Source organism: Fulmarus glacialis, unplaced genomic scaffold (genome assembly GCF_000690835.1).
Source record: "Fulmarus glacialis isolate BGI_N327 unplaced genomic scaffold, ASM69083v1 scaffold23237, whole genome shotgun sequence".
Taxonomy (NCBI): domain Eukaryota; kingdom Metazoa; phylum Chordata; class Aves; order Procellariiformes; family Procellariidae; genus Fulmarus; species Fulmarus glacialis.
Window position 1 is genome coordinate 28,816 of NW_009221578.1, and position 19,035 is coordinate 47,850.

The following is a 19,035-nucleotide window of genomic DNA, read 5'->3' on the forward strand; positions in this document are numbered from 1 at the left end:
GCTATGCTCCACAGAGACACGCAACATTGATTGAACATTTCATTGCTGTAATTCTGTTCCTGGCAATCAATGCACTCTGCAAAAAGATTTGAAACTTCTTTTTACTCAGTGAATGCAATAGAGAAGTTTTGCCTCAATTTTTACTTCTTGATCCTCCTTAGCTTTTAAAAAAGCAGGTTTTTTGAATACTGCTGTGACTGTAAAGCAGGCCAACATCAATCCTTGGGTGTAGGCAAAATTACAAAAAGGAGAGTAGTTTTCCAGCTCTCTTTTATTTTGTTTAAAACTGGCATAATCTGTATGTGCTTTATAAATCTTATAATCTTAGAAGTGTTGCTTTTTTCCTTTTCAGTGCCTGATATTGAGACTTTGACTCAAAGTTTTCCTAATGATTAAGATATTCGTGCCTCTTGAACAGATGCTGCCTAGGAACAGGTTCTTTTATAATACCAAAACCCCTGCCTACTTACTTACTCCAATTGTTTACCATGCCAAATATATTATGATTGTATTGTAAGTCTTTTTAAGGTGCAGGTATTTTACATCGTTTGGTTAATTTCTACTGTATAAAAACATGTTCATAAGAAAGGAAAAATGTATACAAATAGATCATAATTAAGATATGGCAAATTTTTCTTTAAAAGTAAAAATTATAGGCAGGTATACCCACAGTTGATTTTTTTTTTTTTTAAGTTCTGGAGCTTCTTTTAATGTTTCACTCCATTGAAGAATTTGCATTACACTTCTTTTGAGATTTCTGATCTCTGCGTCTGATCTCTATCTCTAACCAAGTAACTTATTAGAAGTTGTGAGCGTTTATTTAAAGTGCAAGTTACTGTTTCCTATATGAATGTGTTAGAAGTACGCTATAGCTCAGTGCCCTCACTGTCAAAACAGAGGCTACTGCCTGAACGCTAGTATCTGTAAGTTAGTATTTTCCTAGGGGTTAAACGGGTGGTCTTTTGATTTAGTTGCAAGACTAAAGGCAGGTCATGTTTTCGTGGTATATAGCCATCAGTGAATGTTTCATTTTGTAGGTTGTGAACTCAGAAGAAAATAAATTGTGTTGGATTGCTCTCTTTTAAACATATGATTTCCCTTAAACAGGAACAGAAAACAGTTTAAGGAAAGAATGAAAAAGTAGTTTGGTGCTTTTTAAAGAAATTAAATCATTAAACAATGTTACTCTTAAATACTTTATAAACTTGGTTTAAAAAAAAAGGGTAAAACTGAAAAATAAAACTAAGATAAAAAATATTCCATATTTATTCACACTCAAATTATTGTGTCAAAATGCCAGTATAGCTGCTCAGCTTGTGGGGGTGGGCGTTATAATACATTATGAATTGTGGAGACTGAAGCTCTGTACTTTATATTACGAAATCCAGTTGAGTAGAAATGCTTGAGTACCCATCTTTAGGAGTAGCTCCTCTGATGGCAATGAATAGTAGCCAGTTGGAAGCTTTTCAACAGCCTTTCAACTTTTGATAGGAAACAAACCGCTAGTTAAAACTAACACATATCGATGAACAAATCCTGAAATTACTCATTGCTGATTTTATATGCATTGCTAATTCAAGTGCTGTGTTATGAATATCCCACTTTAAAATAAGGACTAAAAGACTCAATCTTGCCCAAAATTTCTTTAAAAGCTGTGGAAAATGGGAGATTAGATAGGAAGCCCTTGACACTCAGTCCCTTTAACACATCCATCACCCCCTTTTTTTAGCACCCTGGTTGACTTTTGCCAGTAAAGGCTGTGTAGACAGCAGGTGTACATACATAGCCATGTCTTAAAATGGTCTAATTCGGTGGTCATCTGCTGTGGTTTGATAAGAAATAAGAAAAACAACATCTCAGACAGAAATAAGAATAGAAGAATACAGGTTTGGTTTTGTTTCTCCTCAGGACCGCAGAGGTACTTTTCTTTGTAGCAAAGTAAGATTGAGAAGTAAAGAAAAATTAAATCAGAATTAAATGATTTAATGATTTTTGGTAATATTCTGTGTATGCCAAGTGCTATAGAAATATGAAATAGTGTGATTCATATCTTAATTGATTAAAGAGACACAACTGATGCATTAAAATATCGTGTACCTAATAAATGGCTAGTCATCAGTCACATCTTAATGATATACTTGGTCACATGATAAATTATACTAAAGATAAATCTCTAGAACTTTCTAAACTGTACAGATGAGTATTGAGCTACATATAATCATAATATAAATACTTTTTATTGTGTTAGCAAGATGTGTTATTCTTTGGAACAGATTGTTTACTGAATTTTCTGTTGTTTTGTTTCTGAATCAGTATTAGGTAGCTTGTGAATGACAGGGAAGTTTGAGTGACATTCTTAATAGCCAAGTTACAAGATAAAATTCTAGTTTGATCTTTCATGTCCCATGGATTGTAGAAGATAATAGTGTGTCCTTAAAATCTGTTAAACTATCCTTAGTTCATTTTCCATGATAAAAAGAGGTAGGTAAAGATTGATTTATAGTCCATCAAAAGAGTGTTTCCGTAGCTTTTTCTTTATGCAGGGAGAGTAGGCCCTTCAGACTGTTTTGAAACTGAGTTATATCCTTAAGAAGCAATATGGAAAAAAGCACAGAAGTTGGGGAGGGGTAACAAATTCTCTATGAAGACATTGATTATGTGATCCCAAAATGTTAATACACCATCAGTGTGAAGTTTTGAAGTGAAATGAAGTTTTGTATAAAAAAAAATTTTCTAGTGTCACAGGAAAATTTGGAAGCCATGTGCAGCTTGAATTTATTTGATATATTGCTTCTTAGCTGTTGCTACAATTCATCTGAATGGAGTTTGCTTTTCCAGCCCTCTGACTTCTAATGAAACTGCAGAATTGACTATGAGTGAGATTCTGCCTCTAGCTAAAGTGATATAAATGTACAAAAAAAGGGCTGAAATCATTTGGGTAAAACTGAATTTAATACTCAGCAAGTTCATCATCTTGTTGATTGCTAGATAGTTGTCCACAAAATGACAGATATAAGTGTGGGCGTGGTTAACAGATATGAGCCGTAAGTTTCTACCATCATGATATGCTGTGCTGGCAGGAAAAAACCTAAAATAGTAGCCTTAGCAAGACAAGGAGCATGGTGTGCTATAATAAGAGGGTTGTGAGTTATTTAGGACAGTGATTCCCAAACTGTGGTCTGTGAGCCACTGGTCGTTCTCAGGACACTTGCTTGTGGTCCAAGAAGAGCTGGCTGATCAGATGGAGTTGGCGCTCTCACCAGTTTCCACTTGCTAAGCGGAATGAATGGTAGCTAAGAATACTTTTCCAATAACACTTTTTTTGTGTAAGCGTTTGCTGCGGTGGCCTTAGAGATGTTGTGCCACCATGAATGTGTGGTGATGGCTGGGAGTGGGATTGTGGTCTGCATTGCTGCAAACAGGAGAGGAGGAGATCATGAAAGTTAGGTGTTCCAAGAACTGGGCTCCTAAAAATAGAGACTCATCCTTAGCTAACAGCCTTTGTCCTTGTTGTTGTGTATAACCCAAAAGGAGAGAAGTTACACAAAGGCACAGGGAGTCAGTATGCATTTGGTAATTTTAGCTAGCTTGTGACACTCATTTATTTTAAGTAGTACGGGTGTTTTTAATGATTGCTGATGTTGGAAAATACCTACGCTGCTGAATCAGGTGAATCAGAGCTAGTGGCAATCTGTTCGGTCCGTACAAAAACACCTCAGAATTAGTGTCTGTAGTGCTTAGAAGGTTTTTGACCAGCAAATCCTTATCTGGGCTTCAGCAGTGTTCGGTTAGATATCAAACAGTAGTAATGGTAGGTATCTGGCCGCAATCAGGTACACAGTGATAGCCATGTTTAAAAGGCGTTTACGTCTTGTATTATACAATTAAAGGGAGAAAAGCAGAAGAAAGGCAGCTGGCATCTCACATGCATACTTTAAGCCTATGTATACAGGCGTTTAATTCACATTACACACATTTAATTCACATTTATTTATATTTCAACAATATTTTCCGCTTCCTAGGCATATAAATTAAAATATCTAGAGTCATGTGAAGATGGATTATCTTTAATGTAGCTTCTTTATAGGTTTAGTCACTTATGTTTAAATATTATAGACCTGGAGAACTCTGTAGTCATGTTTGTGTCCCAGAACACATAGCACTGCTTAATTTTAATGCAGAATTATATGGCAAGGTGTCTCCCAGTCCAATGGTATCACACTGTAGATACATTAAAAAGAACCAAGTTGTAAGCATGCCATCCAGGTAGAATTAAGCTAGTTTCATACAAAGAGTCAATGTTTTTAATATATAGAGGAGAAGCTTCCTGTTTACGAAGCTGGCCTCGGTACTGATTAATCACATTGAGCTCTTCACATGGTATTTGTCAACAGCGAGGGATCCCACATCAGGGCGTGCACAGAGGAACTGGTTGTTTTCACAGGACGGGACAGGAACCATCAGCTCAGTGCAGTCCTGCTGCCCCTTCTGATATTGCAATTGCTGCTGCCCAGAAACCTTATTGCTGCCTTGTCTTTGGAAAGGGCAGCTTAAGGAAGGAAGTATGTGTGCATATGTAAAAGTTATTATGAGGCATTTAAATGCGGAGGTTTTTGTCTTTGCCTGGTGAGATGTGCATTTTGCTGTACGGTTTTAGTGCTATGTGTCTATTTTAAGGAAACAAATGATCATTTCATGTTATGAACCCATTGGAATGTTTTAAATCTAAATGTGTGAAAAGTAAGCAGCCCTAGGGATGCTGCAGTACTCTGTTTACTGTAACACTTCTTTCCTTTGAGCCACATTCAGTTAATTAGTTGTAGAGGTCCCATAATGATACCCATAATTATGCAAATAGATCCTTTGAGTGAAATCTTGGCGTTTGGCATTGACTTTATCAGTTCTGCTTAATTTTAAGCATGTGTTTAAAAATCTTGTTCCCTTCAAAATCAAAACTAAGAAAATAAAATTTTGCCATATGTGAAGTATTTCTAAGTTGCTCTGTTGTTTTCTCTTCTGGCCAACCAAAACAATATCAATTTTAACTCAAAATTGCAGCGTCATACCTTAACAGCCATGTATTTATTTGTAATGATCACTTAAACACCGTTAGCTGATTCTGGTACCACTTAATGCATAGCTCTATATTCCATTGACTTTGATGGAGTAGTGACCAATTATTGCTGGTGTTACTAAGAAGAGGACTTTGTCTTTACTTTTATTATAGCTATATGAAGAATAGTTGTAAGGTTCTCTATTTTCTCTATTTCTTTTAAGGTTTTCCACTGAGTCTGTCAACATAATGTCTGTAGGCATATTATTAAAAAATATCCATGAATAGCTTTCTAGTCCACTCTAGTACTTTATTCAACTAATTCCCCTGTTAAAAGAACCAGAATTTTTCATCCATATCTTCAAATAAGGTTAATGTAATTCTGTTTTTAAAGATGTGTTTTAAAGTAACAACTTTTGAAACCTGATAGTCTTCTGGATCCTTATCCAGAAAACAAGACGTTTTAAAAAAAATTGACATTCATCCATTGGAGAGTATAATGTCTTTACTGCATTCCAGGAAACTTTGGACATAGGTTTTGAGATTGTTTATGGATCATTTTCCGCCTTTCACCCCATGACATAGGTATGTTCTCCAGCTGATACCATCGCTTCTAATTAGATGCAGATGGCTGTTAGTGGGGGGAAAAAAAGTGTTCAAGAATGTGAACCCTACAAAAAGGTAACATTTATATCTTTTGGTGTCTTGACTTTAGAAGGCATGTCACAGTTCACTGAGATGAGCAGTGCTGTGATGTTTCAGAGTAAATCATTTAAATGTTTACCATACTATTTTAGGGAAAGTAAAAAAGCAAAATAATTTAATAAACAAAATATTGAGATGATTCAGATTTTTTTCCCCAGGGAGAATGCTTAGGAATCTTTTAATCCAAGTTAGTTGGAAAGATATATTTACATCTGCTAACAGAATGAAAATGGACTTTCCACACAGCAGAGAATAATCCCTTCTGTCTGAAGGTGTAATGGCTCTGGATTCGTTTTGATAGTTGAATCAAAAAGTTTCTCTACTACATAGGTTAGCTGTAGGAAGACAGCTGATTGATACTTTTATTTATTAATAATAATTTCTACTGTATGATATAAACCTTAGATTTAATTTTGGTGCCCACAAAGCTTGCAACAAATGGTGCAGATCTTAATGGGATCACTCCAGTGTTTAACAGCAGTTTTATTTTTAATGCACAGTAATCTACAGTCGTAAGACTGAGGGACCATCAGCAATGCACAACATAATTCCAGATTCTAAAAATAACCAGGTTTGGAACATGGAGTCTTTCTGTTTGCTTTGGTTTTAGGAGTTTGCCTTTCTTCAAGGAGCAATGTAGGCGTTTCAGGGAAGTGCAGGAAACTGTAAGGCAGACTATGCAGGAAGAAGTAACTGCAAATGGCCTTATTCTTCGATAATCAGCTTCATTAATGAATTATTCTTACCTCTTGCTCATCTACTTAAATCTCCCAGCAAGATCCGAGTACGGGCTGTGTGCTTTGAGAAATGATAAAGGGCAAAACGATACAGTACTGTGGACTCAGGTTGAATGAGGGGGTCTCATTGCTCCTTGCTGGATGAAGGAGTTTTTCTTTTTTCCTCCTTTTGATACTGCATGAGACTATTCTTTTTCTTGAAGATAGACATATTCTTCTCTTTCTAAAGGTTGAATTTTATGTTTTGTGCATTAATGCATTCATTAAAATAATCTAATTTACTACAGCTGTCAAATTACTGGTGTGGTCAGGTGACTACTTAGTTGCCAAATTAATCCCCATTGGGTTAAATGTTATAGCAGACTACTAAAATTCTCTGGGATCGCCATTGCAGTGTCTTTTTTTTCAGAACAAAACTGGGTTTTCAAATATATTAACACTGAGTCTGCTGTCAGAGACTCCTGACTTCTGTACTAGTGTTTACATGATTTGGAGGAAGAAGTTTTATCCTGCAATTGATCATACAGAGACCAATTTCAGTATTTCTGAATGCACTTTAGTATATACTAAACTCTACATGATCATATTTGGATCTGTTTATGTGTAGAGTGCAGGTCAAATTCAGTTGCTGTCTTTTTATATAAATTATACTGTAAAGCCGAAGGCAGTTTCAAAGAGTTTGTAATGAGCTATGGCTTCAATGTCTGCTAATGTAAATGAATGAGAAAATCAACCTTTGTCCAATGGTGACCCTACCACTGCTTGTGGGTCACAGGTGAATTGTTTTTTCTTTCTACGTAGCACATCTCATCTGTGTTAAAATGAAGACCAAAAAAATCCCTTATTCATCTATAATGACAGATCAGCTTTATAGCAGTGACACTTTAGTCTCTATTTGAGCTATAATGCAAAACTCCAAGAAAAATAAAGCCATCACAGTATCTTTGGCATGTGGCCATACTTGCTATGCTAGGCAGTTCAGCTGGGCGACTAAGAATGAAACTTTCAGCATTTTCTTCAGGAAGGTTAAAAAGGAAACTGCTATCTTGGTATTGGGGAATAGACCTGCCAATTAATTTTTAAATAGTGTAATGGAACACTGGAGAAGAGAAGATATAAATCATAATTTCAAGTGGTCAATTTGACAAAAATGTGTTTCGTCCCCAAAGATACAAAATTTGCACAATACAGCACTATGCACTATATTTGCACTATGCAGATGGCTATTTAAAGCATCAGCAACTGATAAAGAAACCCTCTATATTTAAAGAAAGTACAAGGTGAAATTCTATTTCCCAGTTTTGCCACTGATTTTAATAAATTCAGGCTTTTACATACACTGTTTCGTCCAATTCTCTTTTGCCTTACGCTGTGCAAAGAAATGAAAGATGGAGTATGGAGTACTTCTCAATCAAAATCGTGGCCTTTTCCAATGATGGCAGAAAGCGTAACTCAGTGGAGAGTGTCAGACCAGAGAACTAGATTCTCCCAGCTGCTGGATTCACTTCATGTCATGTCAGCCAGCAGCAGACCCCCTGTTGCTCTGACATCCAGTGGGGATCAATGTCGGGAGTCGCTGAGCCACAGCTGGTTCCCTTTGCTGTCAGCTTGCACTCCTTGTGCAAAGAGGAGCCCAAACACAGACTTACAAGACTTTTCAAGACAGGTAGCGATTAGAAGCATTGATTGAGCGCTGTGAGGTAGCACTGCATTGCGAAATATTTTGCATACATTTTGTGCTACAGCCCACAGTGCTGGTAGCATGAGGTCATGTTCTCTGCTGGAATAAACTGACATGGCTGACATAGCTCTTTGCAGTCAGCGGTGTGGCACCAGTTTACAGCATCAGGGAATCTAAGATAATAATTTTGAAAACTTCTTCTAATCCATCAATTTTGAAGGATACAGATGAAGCATGGAAAAATGTTATGTTTGCCTAAGTGGGTCATTTAGTCCTTAAAGTAAAAAGGATGCTTGACAGTATTGTTAAATAATTTGGATCTGTTTACTGCAGGTAGTTCTTCTAGATATTAAATTTAACATTTCCATGGACAAGTGAAGATAGAAACCTACACTTTATACTTCTGTTAAAATAGTATCATCCAAGATGAATATATACACAAGAATAAAGAAAAAGGACTAAGTTATACTGAATGCCATCCTAATGCCATTACAATAGCTAGTGAAGTAGGAAATGCTTTAGTGTTACTTTAGTGTTACTCTAAAGATAGGTGTTATTTTAGTATTATTCTGAAGAGTGATACTTATTTGAACATTTCAGTCTTGGTCTATATCAGAGTTCTAAATAAAATTTTGGGATGGATTTTCAAGAGAAATCAGGGCTGGCCTAACAAATTAAAAATTTTAGCTTGATTCAGCAGAAGCGTCAAGCACTTCAGAAAATGTCACCCGTTGATCTGTCTGGTCACTGTGAAGTACAAATACTATATTGTTACTTATGTTACTGTATAACTGCCCCTCCAGGTATACTCTCAGCTGCTTGCTTTTTCCCCTTTCCCCCTCTTAACATTGTGATATGCTCCTTGTCATTTTCTCCTATGTCTAAAATAATTCTTTTTATTCCCTGTCTGTGGAATAACATGGGTTGACTTCCCTGGCCAGCTGTCTTACTTTGATCCCAACTTCGGCTCTCCCTTGTTTGCTCTCAGTCCCTCTTTCTCTATTTGTGTCTGTTTAAACTTCCCAAAGTTTTGAAGTGCTGTTTTCCATAGGTGTGACTGTTAGACTTGCCTACTGCGGCGCAGCACCTCATTTATCATACACCGACTGAATCAATTCCCGTGAAGTGATATTCATCCATTTTTGTTCCCTTCAACACTCATACAATTGCCACTGGCCTTTCTTTACCTCCTATGCTATATTTACCCAGCGTTGGTGATGTGCAGAACATGATTATTTTGTTTTTCTTCCATTGTTAAACTGTACAAATGCAAGTTGTTGTTAAAGTATGCTATTTACTGAAGTTACTTTTAGTTGCTTCATTCAGTAAGAAAGTTCTATGCCTCAGTCTCAAGACTGAATTTTCCCCGTGTTAAATTGGAAGATGTTGGATCTGGCCAAACGTGAAAGGTCTTGATACTGATACACTTTCAATAAAGAATTGCCTTAAGGAACAATATACTCTATGTTCGTTATTCCTGGAGAGACTCATAGGTCACATGCCTCGGGCTGATGGTGCAAGATAATTCAAATACCAGTGAAGCACATTTACCCTTGCAAAACTGGGTGGTACTATTTCAGATCATACATGAAATGAGCATTTTTAAGGGAAACATGCAAGGTAGACATTAGCAGGAGTACCATCTGCTAGTCAGGCAAAGCAAGGAAAATAGACTTTTTGGAGAGTCAAAGTGAGTTTTGTGGGGTCTAGACTGATTTTTGCAACCTAGCCTTTTTTTGTGGTGTAAGCTCAGCAAATCAGCAAGATAATGGAAATTGCAAGATTTTCTCTATGTTGCTTGGGCAGACATTATTGGTACAATGATCCCATCCAGAGGCTCAGACTGAATGTGGAGCCCTTTTAGGTAGAAGTGCACACCTAGGTGCACACTTTTTCCTGAAGGTCTTGTTATTGACTTCATTTTCTCAACCACCAGATCTTCAAGTAGAATCATAGCATCATAGAATTGTTTAGATTGGAAAAGACCTTTAAGATCATCGAATCCAACCGTTAACCTAACACTGCCAAGTTCACCACTAAACCATGTCCCTAAGCACCACATCTACACGTCTTTTAAATACCTCCAGGGATGGTGACTCAACCACTGTCCTGGGCAGCCTGTTCCAACGCTTGACAACCTTTTCAGTGAAGAAATTTTTCCTAATATCCAATCTAAACCTCCCTTGGCGCAACTTGAGGCCATTGCGTCTTGTCCTATCACTAGTTACTTGGCAGAAGAGACCAACCGCCACCTCACTACAGCCTCCTTTCAGGTAGTTGTAGAGTACACGAGCTCTGCTTCCTCTCATTGTTTATGAAGTCTATGCCAATGCAAGGCTAATTAATTGCTTTCTTCCTAATCCCTCTTTTTATCTTATTTTTTCCTGCAATGCCAGAGAGGTGTGCTTTACTTCAGCACCTGATATGGGAAGGCTGGGCCTGGTTATGTTGACAACTGCTCTGGCTTGCCTTTGCTGTGGAGTTACTCTGGAATGCCCAGAGACCTCAGCACCCCAGGAAGAGTAATGTGTTCAGGGGTTCCCACTACACTGGTGTTACTGGTTTTGTTTGGTACCTGTTTGCTTGTATGTAGTCCTAACTATTTCAGGCTATGTTCAGTGATTCTTCCTTAATAAGCTGTGGTAGAGCTGATCTATTTTGAGATTACTGGAAGAGGGGAGAATTGCCGGAAGGTTTTGAAGGGCTGCCAGTACTGAAATAATTTGTTATTTTGCAAGTGTAGATGTGCACACCTAGATGTGAAATGACACTGAAACTGGGAAAAAATGAGTAAAGCCTAGATAAAAGCCTAATTTATGGTAAAGAAAGGGCATACCGTTGTTTTCTTGTGCTCTATAGTTACTTGTCTCATAGAGGGTATTCTGCAAAGTAAAATGGTGTGCTGAGTGGGATACCTGGTGTGTTGGAATGACCTTACTCGAGTTTTACACCGAACTCAGCTACATAAGCATGGCGTTACAGGTCTTTTTCTTCAAAATAATCAGGTCTGCTGAAAAGCGGTCCTTAATAGTCCAAGTAGTGTGCTGCCATCAAAGGTGCAGCCTAGAAGTGACAAAAGTATGAGACTAAAAAAGTCACAATAAGTTTTATACTTGTTCCTGTATCAAGATACATTTTACACAGCAGTCAGCCTCAACAAGGAAGTCCCTTCCAGTTCTGTTTGTGTGAGCAAGTGAAGAAGGGAATTCACAAAGCCTTTCACTTGGCTTCAGCGTGTCCAGAAAACAAGAAACATAATATGAACAATCAGCTTCCCATAGGCTCAGACCTCTTTACTTCTGCTCTTTGAGGTCACTTTACAATGGAAATTTAGATCTGCCCCTGTACAATGATGATTCTCTAACCTCTGCCCTGCCAAGTTTTCTTATTTTGCTTTACTTTTTTTAATAATATGATATTGAAAATTCTTATAAATTGCGCTTTCTGTAGTTATTCAGCTTACTGACTGTAAAATACATTCAAATACAGAAAACTTTTCCATCTGTGTTATGTAAAACACCCATATTAGATTTGCTTTATGCATGTTAAAGTGATTCTGGAGGCATAGATTGGTGTAGAAATGCATAATAAAACACTGTTTAATGGTGTTTGCCTTGCCAAAATTGGAGACAACCAGCAAAATTCTACTTCAGAGTTTGGACTGTTATCTCATCATACCTTTGTAATAGTTACTCTAGTCAGCTAGAGGGAAGCAAGACTGGGAATGCAAAATAAAAAGTCTCTCACAGATATCTTAATTTAATAAGTTCAGTGTGCTCCTGTATGCTTTTAATAAAAATTTGGGGTTTAGTATTTGTCATGTTTATTAGTTCATTCTGTCAGACTATGCTTGTACTAATTGAATTATAATACAGCTTCCTTTGAAAAACAGATTAGGTGTTAAAACAAGTGTACCAGCAATAGGTATGTAGATTGCAAAGGAAATCGGTAGTTCAATTTGTAAATTAAGGTCTTGTTATTTTTTAATAAAGAAAATAATACATATGACCACTTCAGTATCTTGAGTAAATGGTAATTTATTTGTGAAGGATACCTTTACAAAAAGTAATTGCTCCAATAAACACTAATGAGTGGTGTGTTTATCTTAAAAGTTGCATGAACAGTTCCTGAGGGTACTAGGGCCAGATTAAGGTCTAAGGGTTAATCTAAAACACAATGCTTTAAGACCTGGTTCCTGGTGTCAGGAGGAGTTCTTCAGTATTTACTGAACATTCTTTCACAGTTTCCATCCCATTTCTTCGGCATTTTATCGCTTGCTGATACAAATTATCCAGGGTTCAATAATGAAATGAAAGATTGGGGGAAGCATTCAGGCTTTAAGCAATATATCTTTAGGAGATGTATTTTCTAACACATTTGCCCATACTAGACCCACAAACCTGAAATCTCAGTTTTTAAGCTTACAGTTGTATTTAAACATTTTCAGATGGCATCATTCAATTGTAAGGAATTATTGTGTTTTGCTATAAGAACAAAAACAATCAAATTATTTATTTAATTTCCAGAATTAGACTTCTGACTATGCATGCCACTTTAACAGGTAATCCTTCTAAGTAATACAGTTGTGGGGTTGCTTTCTGCTTGTCACTACATGAAGGCAAAGATAAAACTTTCCACGGGCTGCTCCATCTAAACAGTAGTTACTCAGTCACAACTGCTGCTCTTCCCACTAGTGTTTGTATGTATTTGTAGTCGAAAAAGGAGGTGGGGCAAAGAGTCAAAAACACTTGGCCCTGTATGTTGGTTGCACTTACGGTATTTGATGGAGACGCAGTGGACTTAACGTGACCCTGAGCTAGCTCTCCTGAATTATTTGGTTGGCCATACTTGAAGCTTTGTGCCTTGCCTTTTCATACGCTTGGATATCATCACTGACCTTTCAATATCTTCTCCCTCTTTGCTTTTCTTCCTCTTGATACTTTCTTGTGATGTCACTGCATTTTCATGTATATAAACTTGTTATTTCTCCTCACTGTTAACATTAAGCAGTGTGGTGATGTGTCATGCAGCTGAAATGAGCAGCATCTTCAGAGCAAGAGGTGAATCTTTTTCCAGTCCCATGGTTCAGTCTCCAGACACTTACTTGTCCTTGTCCTGTAAAAGGCCTGGTTCTGAAAATTCTTGACCACAAGAGTTCATACACTAGGTTCATTAGAGTTTGACCTTAGATACCCAGGTACTACCTCCTAGAGTAAATGACCCAGGGAAGAAGAAGATAGAGTTCAGGGAGGGCAGTGGTTTTTACCTCCCTTTCCTTCATGGCATATAATTACAAGTCACCTTTTCACACAGTTCCTTACTTGTTCATGAGTAATTTGGAGGCCTTTTGTATGAGCGGATCCTGGGACAGACTTTAAAGTCACTCCGTGACAAGTGGACAAGTGTCCATACGCACTCAGCTCAAATGTTCAGTCACCTGTTGTGACAAGGGTAGCTGAGAGTTTGGACACGCAAGCATTCCCTTGTGAAATTAGGGAAGTACAAAGGCATGCAGAAATTATATGCACAAATTTGAGGGTAGTGTGGGAAAATCTGGCCTCCGGTATCTTTTCGAATCATCCAGTAAAAAGGAGTCTATGATTTTTGGAGACTTTTTAGTGAAAGGCTAAATTTTATGAATCTCCAGTCTAAAGTCTGCTCATACAACTGATATGCTTTTTTTTTCTGCCTAAGAATTTCCCTTGCATACACAGCAGAAAAACAAACAAACACAATTCTCTGTTATTTCCCTGAAAACCAAAGTCCTCTTTCCTAGCAAGATTAACTTGTCGACTAATCTTAGAGCAAACACTTTATTTTAATCTATCATTGTTTTCTGACTGTGGGTTTAGCAGAGGTCAGAAAAAGAGATTCATTAAAGTGATTGCACATTTGTTTTTCCAAAAGCACATCAGAAGATTAATGCTTTGCCAAAGAAAATAAAGAAATACAGTATTTCTTTTAATACACTTCAGCTAAATAAAGTCTTATAATCACATGCGTTGGCCCAGATGGGGTGTTTGCAGCATAAGGTACAAGTCGTATAATTTCTACTATCTGAAAACTGCTTAAATGAGCTCTACTTCAGCCATCTATTCCACACCTGAGGTGAAGTAACTCTGGTCCCTTCTCTGATGTAGAGCCATCGGAGAGCTGACTGCCAGTGTGTTTTGCAAGTCTGTTTGCTTATATAAAGAACCTATTTGAGCTTCTCCACCCAAGAAATTCATGTTGATTTTGGATAATCCCTGGGTGATTTTCTTCTGTAAAACAAATAAATAAATCTTCCAAACCTGTGCCGCAGCCCAGCTCTCGCATATTTTGGGCTATTAGAAGTGTAGCATTTGTGTTAGGGAAACATGAACTGACACGAGGCATGGGCAATTTTATATTTGTCCAGAAGAAAAATAGGATGCATATTTCAATATAGGGTTACGTGTCGTTGGAGTTTCACCTAACAAGAGTACAGGGTCAGTCAGTGATGAGGAGAGTTCTGTGTGTGGATCACCAGACCCTATACCGCACGCTTATCCTCCAGTGTGGCTTCTCTAGGAGTAGTGCCAATGTGATTTGGTTTGGCAACAAACCAGTATTTCAGAAGAAAAGGAAAAGTTTTATTAAACAGCTGAAACAATTCTCTGGGGTCAACATTGGCTGTCAGGACTCGCTTTCAATATAAGAGAGGTTGTATGCGTGTGTAACATAGGCCAGTAGACGTGGGAATCTGAGCATCCTTGCTCTGAGGGGTGCTGAGCAGGGCTGCGGTGAGGACGCTTTGGCCCAGTGCAGTAGAACGGGTCTCTGTGAACATCATCAATCATAATAACCCATCCAATTAAAAATCGCTTCTGCAAGCTCTGCTCTCCCCTGCTCCCTTAAGGAAACACTAGTGCAGAGGCTTGAGTTGAGTATGCTCAAGTCCTAAACCTAAGTCGGGACAAATGCGAGGAGGAAGAAGCCCTTATTTTCACTCTACTCTTAATCCCCACCCATATCCTTCCTCAGGGTTCTTGCTTTGACAGCAAAACTGGTTCTGAATGGGCACATCTCTACTGAAATCAGTAATAGCTATGAATATGTTGCCCTGAATCTCTACGCTGCTATTTATTAGGTAACTAAATACTAAATTAGATATCTAATGTCTTAATAACTGAAATAATTAACTATATTTGTCTAACATAGTTATCTACCTTAACTTGGAAAATGTTGAGACTGGGCTAGACTGTCTTTGCTTTATTGTTTATTAACTGCATTGCAGCAATGTTCAGCATCTCTTGTAGCAGATATTGAATTCATGTCATGAAAAGCAGCCGTTAACCTCATGAGATTGAACAATACAAATAAAAATCTGTTTTGTTTCCTGCTTGGTTTCTTGGGTCTTGTGAACCATGAGAAGTTCTCTAGAAGATTTATACACATACTTTACCTCCTTTTCCCTTGCTCTAACTTGGAAATAAGCTGAAATTCTTGTAAAATCACTTATTTTCAAGAATTAAAGCTATGAATGGAACGTCAAACGTTAAAAGACATGCTGATACATCACTGGAGATGGCAATGCCTGAGTAAAACAGTGTGGAAATGCAGCAAATATTTACAAGAGAAAATTGTCCTGGTCAAGCCAACACACGTTAACATATGTATACTCAGCATAACATACTCTTTCACTTGTTGCTGTATCCGGTGGGCCATCATATTTCTAGTATTCTGTATGTGTGTTATATATACCCTTAATTAGACTTGCGATGTGGACAGCCTACTCCTGCATGAGGTTAAGGTGCTGTGTAAATAAATAAAAAGTAGGAAAGACAGCTTTTGCTAAAAATAGAAACTAAGCTTAAAAACAGTGTTTTGGCCTTAGGCTTTTATTTAGGGTTTCAGAAAACAAAACGAGCTTTTTGTTTTCCATTACTTGTAGAAAGCCTAATAGCCAAAATATTACTTCTCATCTAATTTTGCATTCCTTGAGTGTGTTTTAGTAATCCAGTTTTTCATTTAGCATAAACTACTATAAATTATGCTGGGATATGACCATTAGTAGTTTTATTAGAAATATTAGTTTAACTGAAGAACTTCTTTGTTGTGGCCTCTGTGGTAATAGTTTAAGCTTAGAAAAAAGGCATCAGAACACATGCTTTAGCAATTATTTTTCTTCAAAGGTTATGTTTCATACAGATGATCAAAAAGGCAATATAGTGCCAGCCCACTTAGGCTACCGATTAATACTATCACTGTCAACCCGCCAATACATTCACTACACTAGCATTAGTAATTTTTAGCATTTGAGGTTACTGACCGATTGCCATCAAATTTACCACATGCATATTAAAAAACCAGTCAGCCTTTATAATTTGATGAACTATGTTCACAGACAGAGGCAGAAAGGCTTCTGTTATCACTTTTCTTCAAGCAAGCACAAAACTAACTACATCTGAAATGGATCTATACTGCTAGCTAAATTTCCCTTACAGTAGTTTTTCAGTGCCTTTCAGTCTCTTTGCAGCGTCTCTGCCTGATGGATACTTTCTTCCACATCTATTTTTCACATAAGGAACTGGTGCAGAGGACATCAAAAGAAATCAAGTGGGAAGTTAAACACCTAATACTTGGTGGTTAGGGCTGGTTAGGGTTGTCTGTGTGCTACCTCTGTTAGCTGCTCCTGAATTGTTAGAGGTGGGTGGCTTTTGCCAGGAACCTGTGCGCTGTCTGTAGGACCATGGCTCAGTAATGAGCCAGTCCCCATCATGTGTCTGAACCTTGTTGCAAGGAGACTTGGCTTATTCCAGGCTAAAGCTGCATTGCAAGTCAACGTGTAAGGAATGTAAAAGATCAGGTGTTTAAACTGGAGTATGAAATTGAGCCCTGCGATAATAGCATGGATTTAAGAGATTAAGTGATACTAATACCAGTACATCTCTTTCAGATAAGCTATAGGCATACATTGCTTCATGCTTTCTGCCTCTTTTCTGTCATTCTTTTTTTCAGTATTTCTTCTTACAGTCTTTCCCTCGAGTAGTCCAGCTTAAATTGGAGTGGTGTATCCTTAATATAGCTTTTAGTTTAGTGGGTAGAGCACTTGTCTAGCAGATGAAAGAGCTGTGGCCCCCCTTAGATTGGGGAACTTGAGAGCCATGTCACCCACCTCATGAGCAAGAGTTAAAGATGCCCAAATTGCTGTAAATTGTTACAGGCACCAGACCATCCTTGTCTTGTTGACTGGCCAGGAAGCGAGTAGCAAAGTCCTCATCGTAAGTGATTGCCCAAGCTCCTTTAGGAGGTCACTGGCAAAACAGGAATGAAATTGCACAGTAACCTAGAACCATGAAGCTCTAACTTGATATTCCCTTTTGTAGCTGGATTGAGAATGATAATAGGTAGTTTATGTAAGTGCTAGTGCTCCATGTTGACACATAGGCATTTCGTATTTTTCCTCATTCCATGGGACTTTTTTGTGCATCTTTAAGACAGGAGATTTTGGATATCTGAAGGTTCTTAGTGCATAATAACCTATATGATAGTTTGTCTTGAGTGAAGGGACAGGGACTCTTGTTCCAGGCTAATATTGTTATTGTAGGTCCCGATCTCTCAATGTAAAGTTGGATTGATTTAAACTGATTCATTGCCTTGAGTTTGGTCTTGTACTGGATGAAGGGGAACACAATGCTAGACGATGTGCCATCAAGTTCCATGTGTTTCTGTATCCTTCCCTGGTTCCGCAGCTACACATAAGGCTTCACATCCTGTACATGTGATTCATCAGTCTATATTTACCAGTGGTGGTAACTTAAAATTAAATTTTTAAGTTTGGTTTCTGTTGTTTGGTTGGTTGGGTTTTTTTATTAAGAAGTTTATTTATTTCAGAGTTTTCCAAAGAAGTGAAAAAAAATGAGATACTTGAAATTTCTATTATTAAAACAAAGGACTTCTTTTCTTTTATGTTTCAGACACAGATATTAAGGAGCTAGAGGATGTTTTTGGACTTAACGGACAAGTAGAGCATAAGCTGAACTTCCTCAAAAAGAATGTATCAAAAGATATAAAGCTGGTACTGATTGCTCATTCTATTGGTTGCTACATCACACTGGAGATGATGAAGCGAGCATCAGAACTTCAGGTACATTAACCTTATAGAATGGGAGTTATATTATTAGCAAAGCAGTGCACATGTTTAACCTATGGGTAATGCCGTGTCTTTCCTGTGGAAGCTCTATTCTGCTATACGCAAACTTTCAACTAAAATGAAATAAAAACGTTAATGACTAATCCTAATAACATATAATAAAGTAGTTTGATGGAAAATAAAGTTCTTACTCTGAATTTGGACCTTTAAATGCCCTTGTAACATAAATTATTAATAATGGGGATACATATATTTAGGACTTTCTTGTTGTCTTCTCATCTTTAAATAATTTATAAACAGATCATAGATATTTGTCGATTACATTATGTTACTACACCAAAAATTAAGACTGGTTATGATTTTAATAGCAGCTTCTTATCTCAAGGCAAGCAGATTGCTGGCTATATATGGGGAAATGCATGGAAAAGAATAGTAATATAAATTGTGGTGAGTACTACAATGAAGGACGTTGTTTTTAAAATTTAATACATATGCATATATCATTGCTTCTGCAACTCAGTCTTGGTTTGGGTAACTCCATGAGAGTGGGAGGTGTTACTGCATGTTCTTGTGTATCTGAACATTTTTCTTTGTCGCTGTGAAGCAATAAGAAGGCTGAGGCAGGACTGTGTCCTTGCAGCTCTGGAAATGGCAAACTGTTGGTGCTCAGTAATAACTCACTCTACTAGCCGATGATAAATGAAGAATACTGAATTTTTATTCTTAAACATTCGCTCTTGCT

The 19,035-nt window shown here is 37.4% G+C and overlaps 1 protein-coding gene across 1 annotated transcript in view; it reads left to right on the forward strand.

The window, feature by feature from the left end:
* Nucleotides 1–18,287, forward strand: part of LOC104079220 (chromosome unknown open reading frame, human C2orf43) — a gene marked incomplete at its 3' end in the record, with an annotated part of 38,479 nt that extends 20,192 nt beyond the window's left edge. Inside the window, exon 3 of the mRNA XM_009581176.1 lies at nucleotides 18,118–18,287. Within this exon, the coding sequence (XP_009579471.1) occupies nucleotides 18,118–18,287 (170 nt within the window). The remainder of the gene's footprint in view (nucleotides 1–18,117) is intronic.
* Nucleotides 18,288–19,035: the final 748 nt, after the last annotated feature.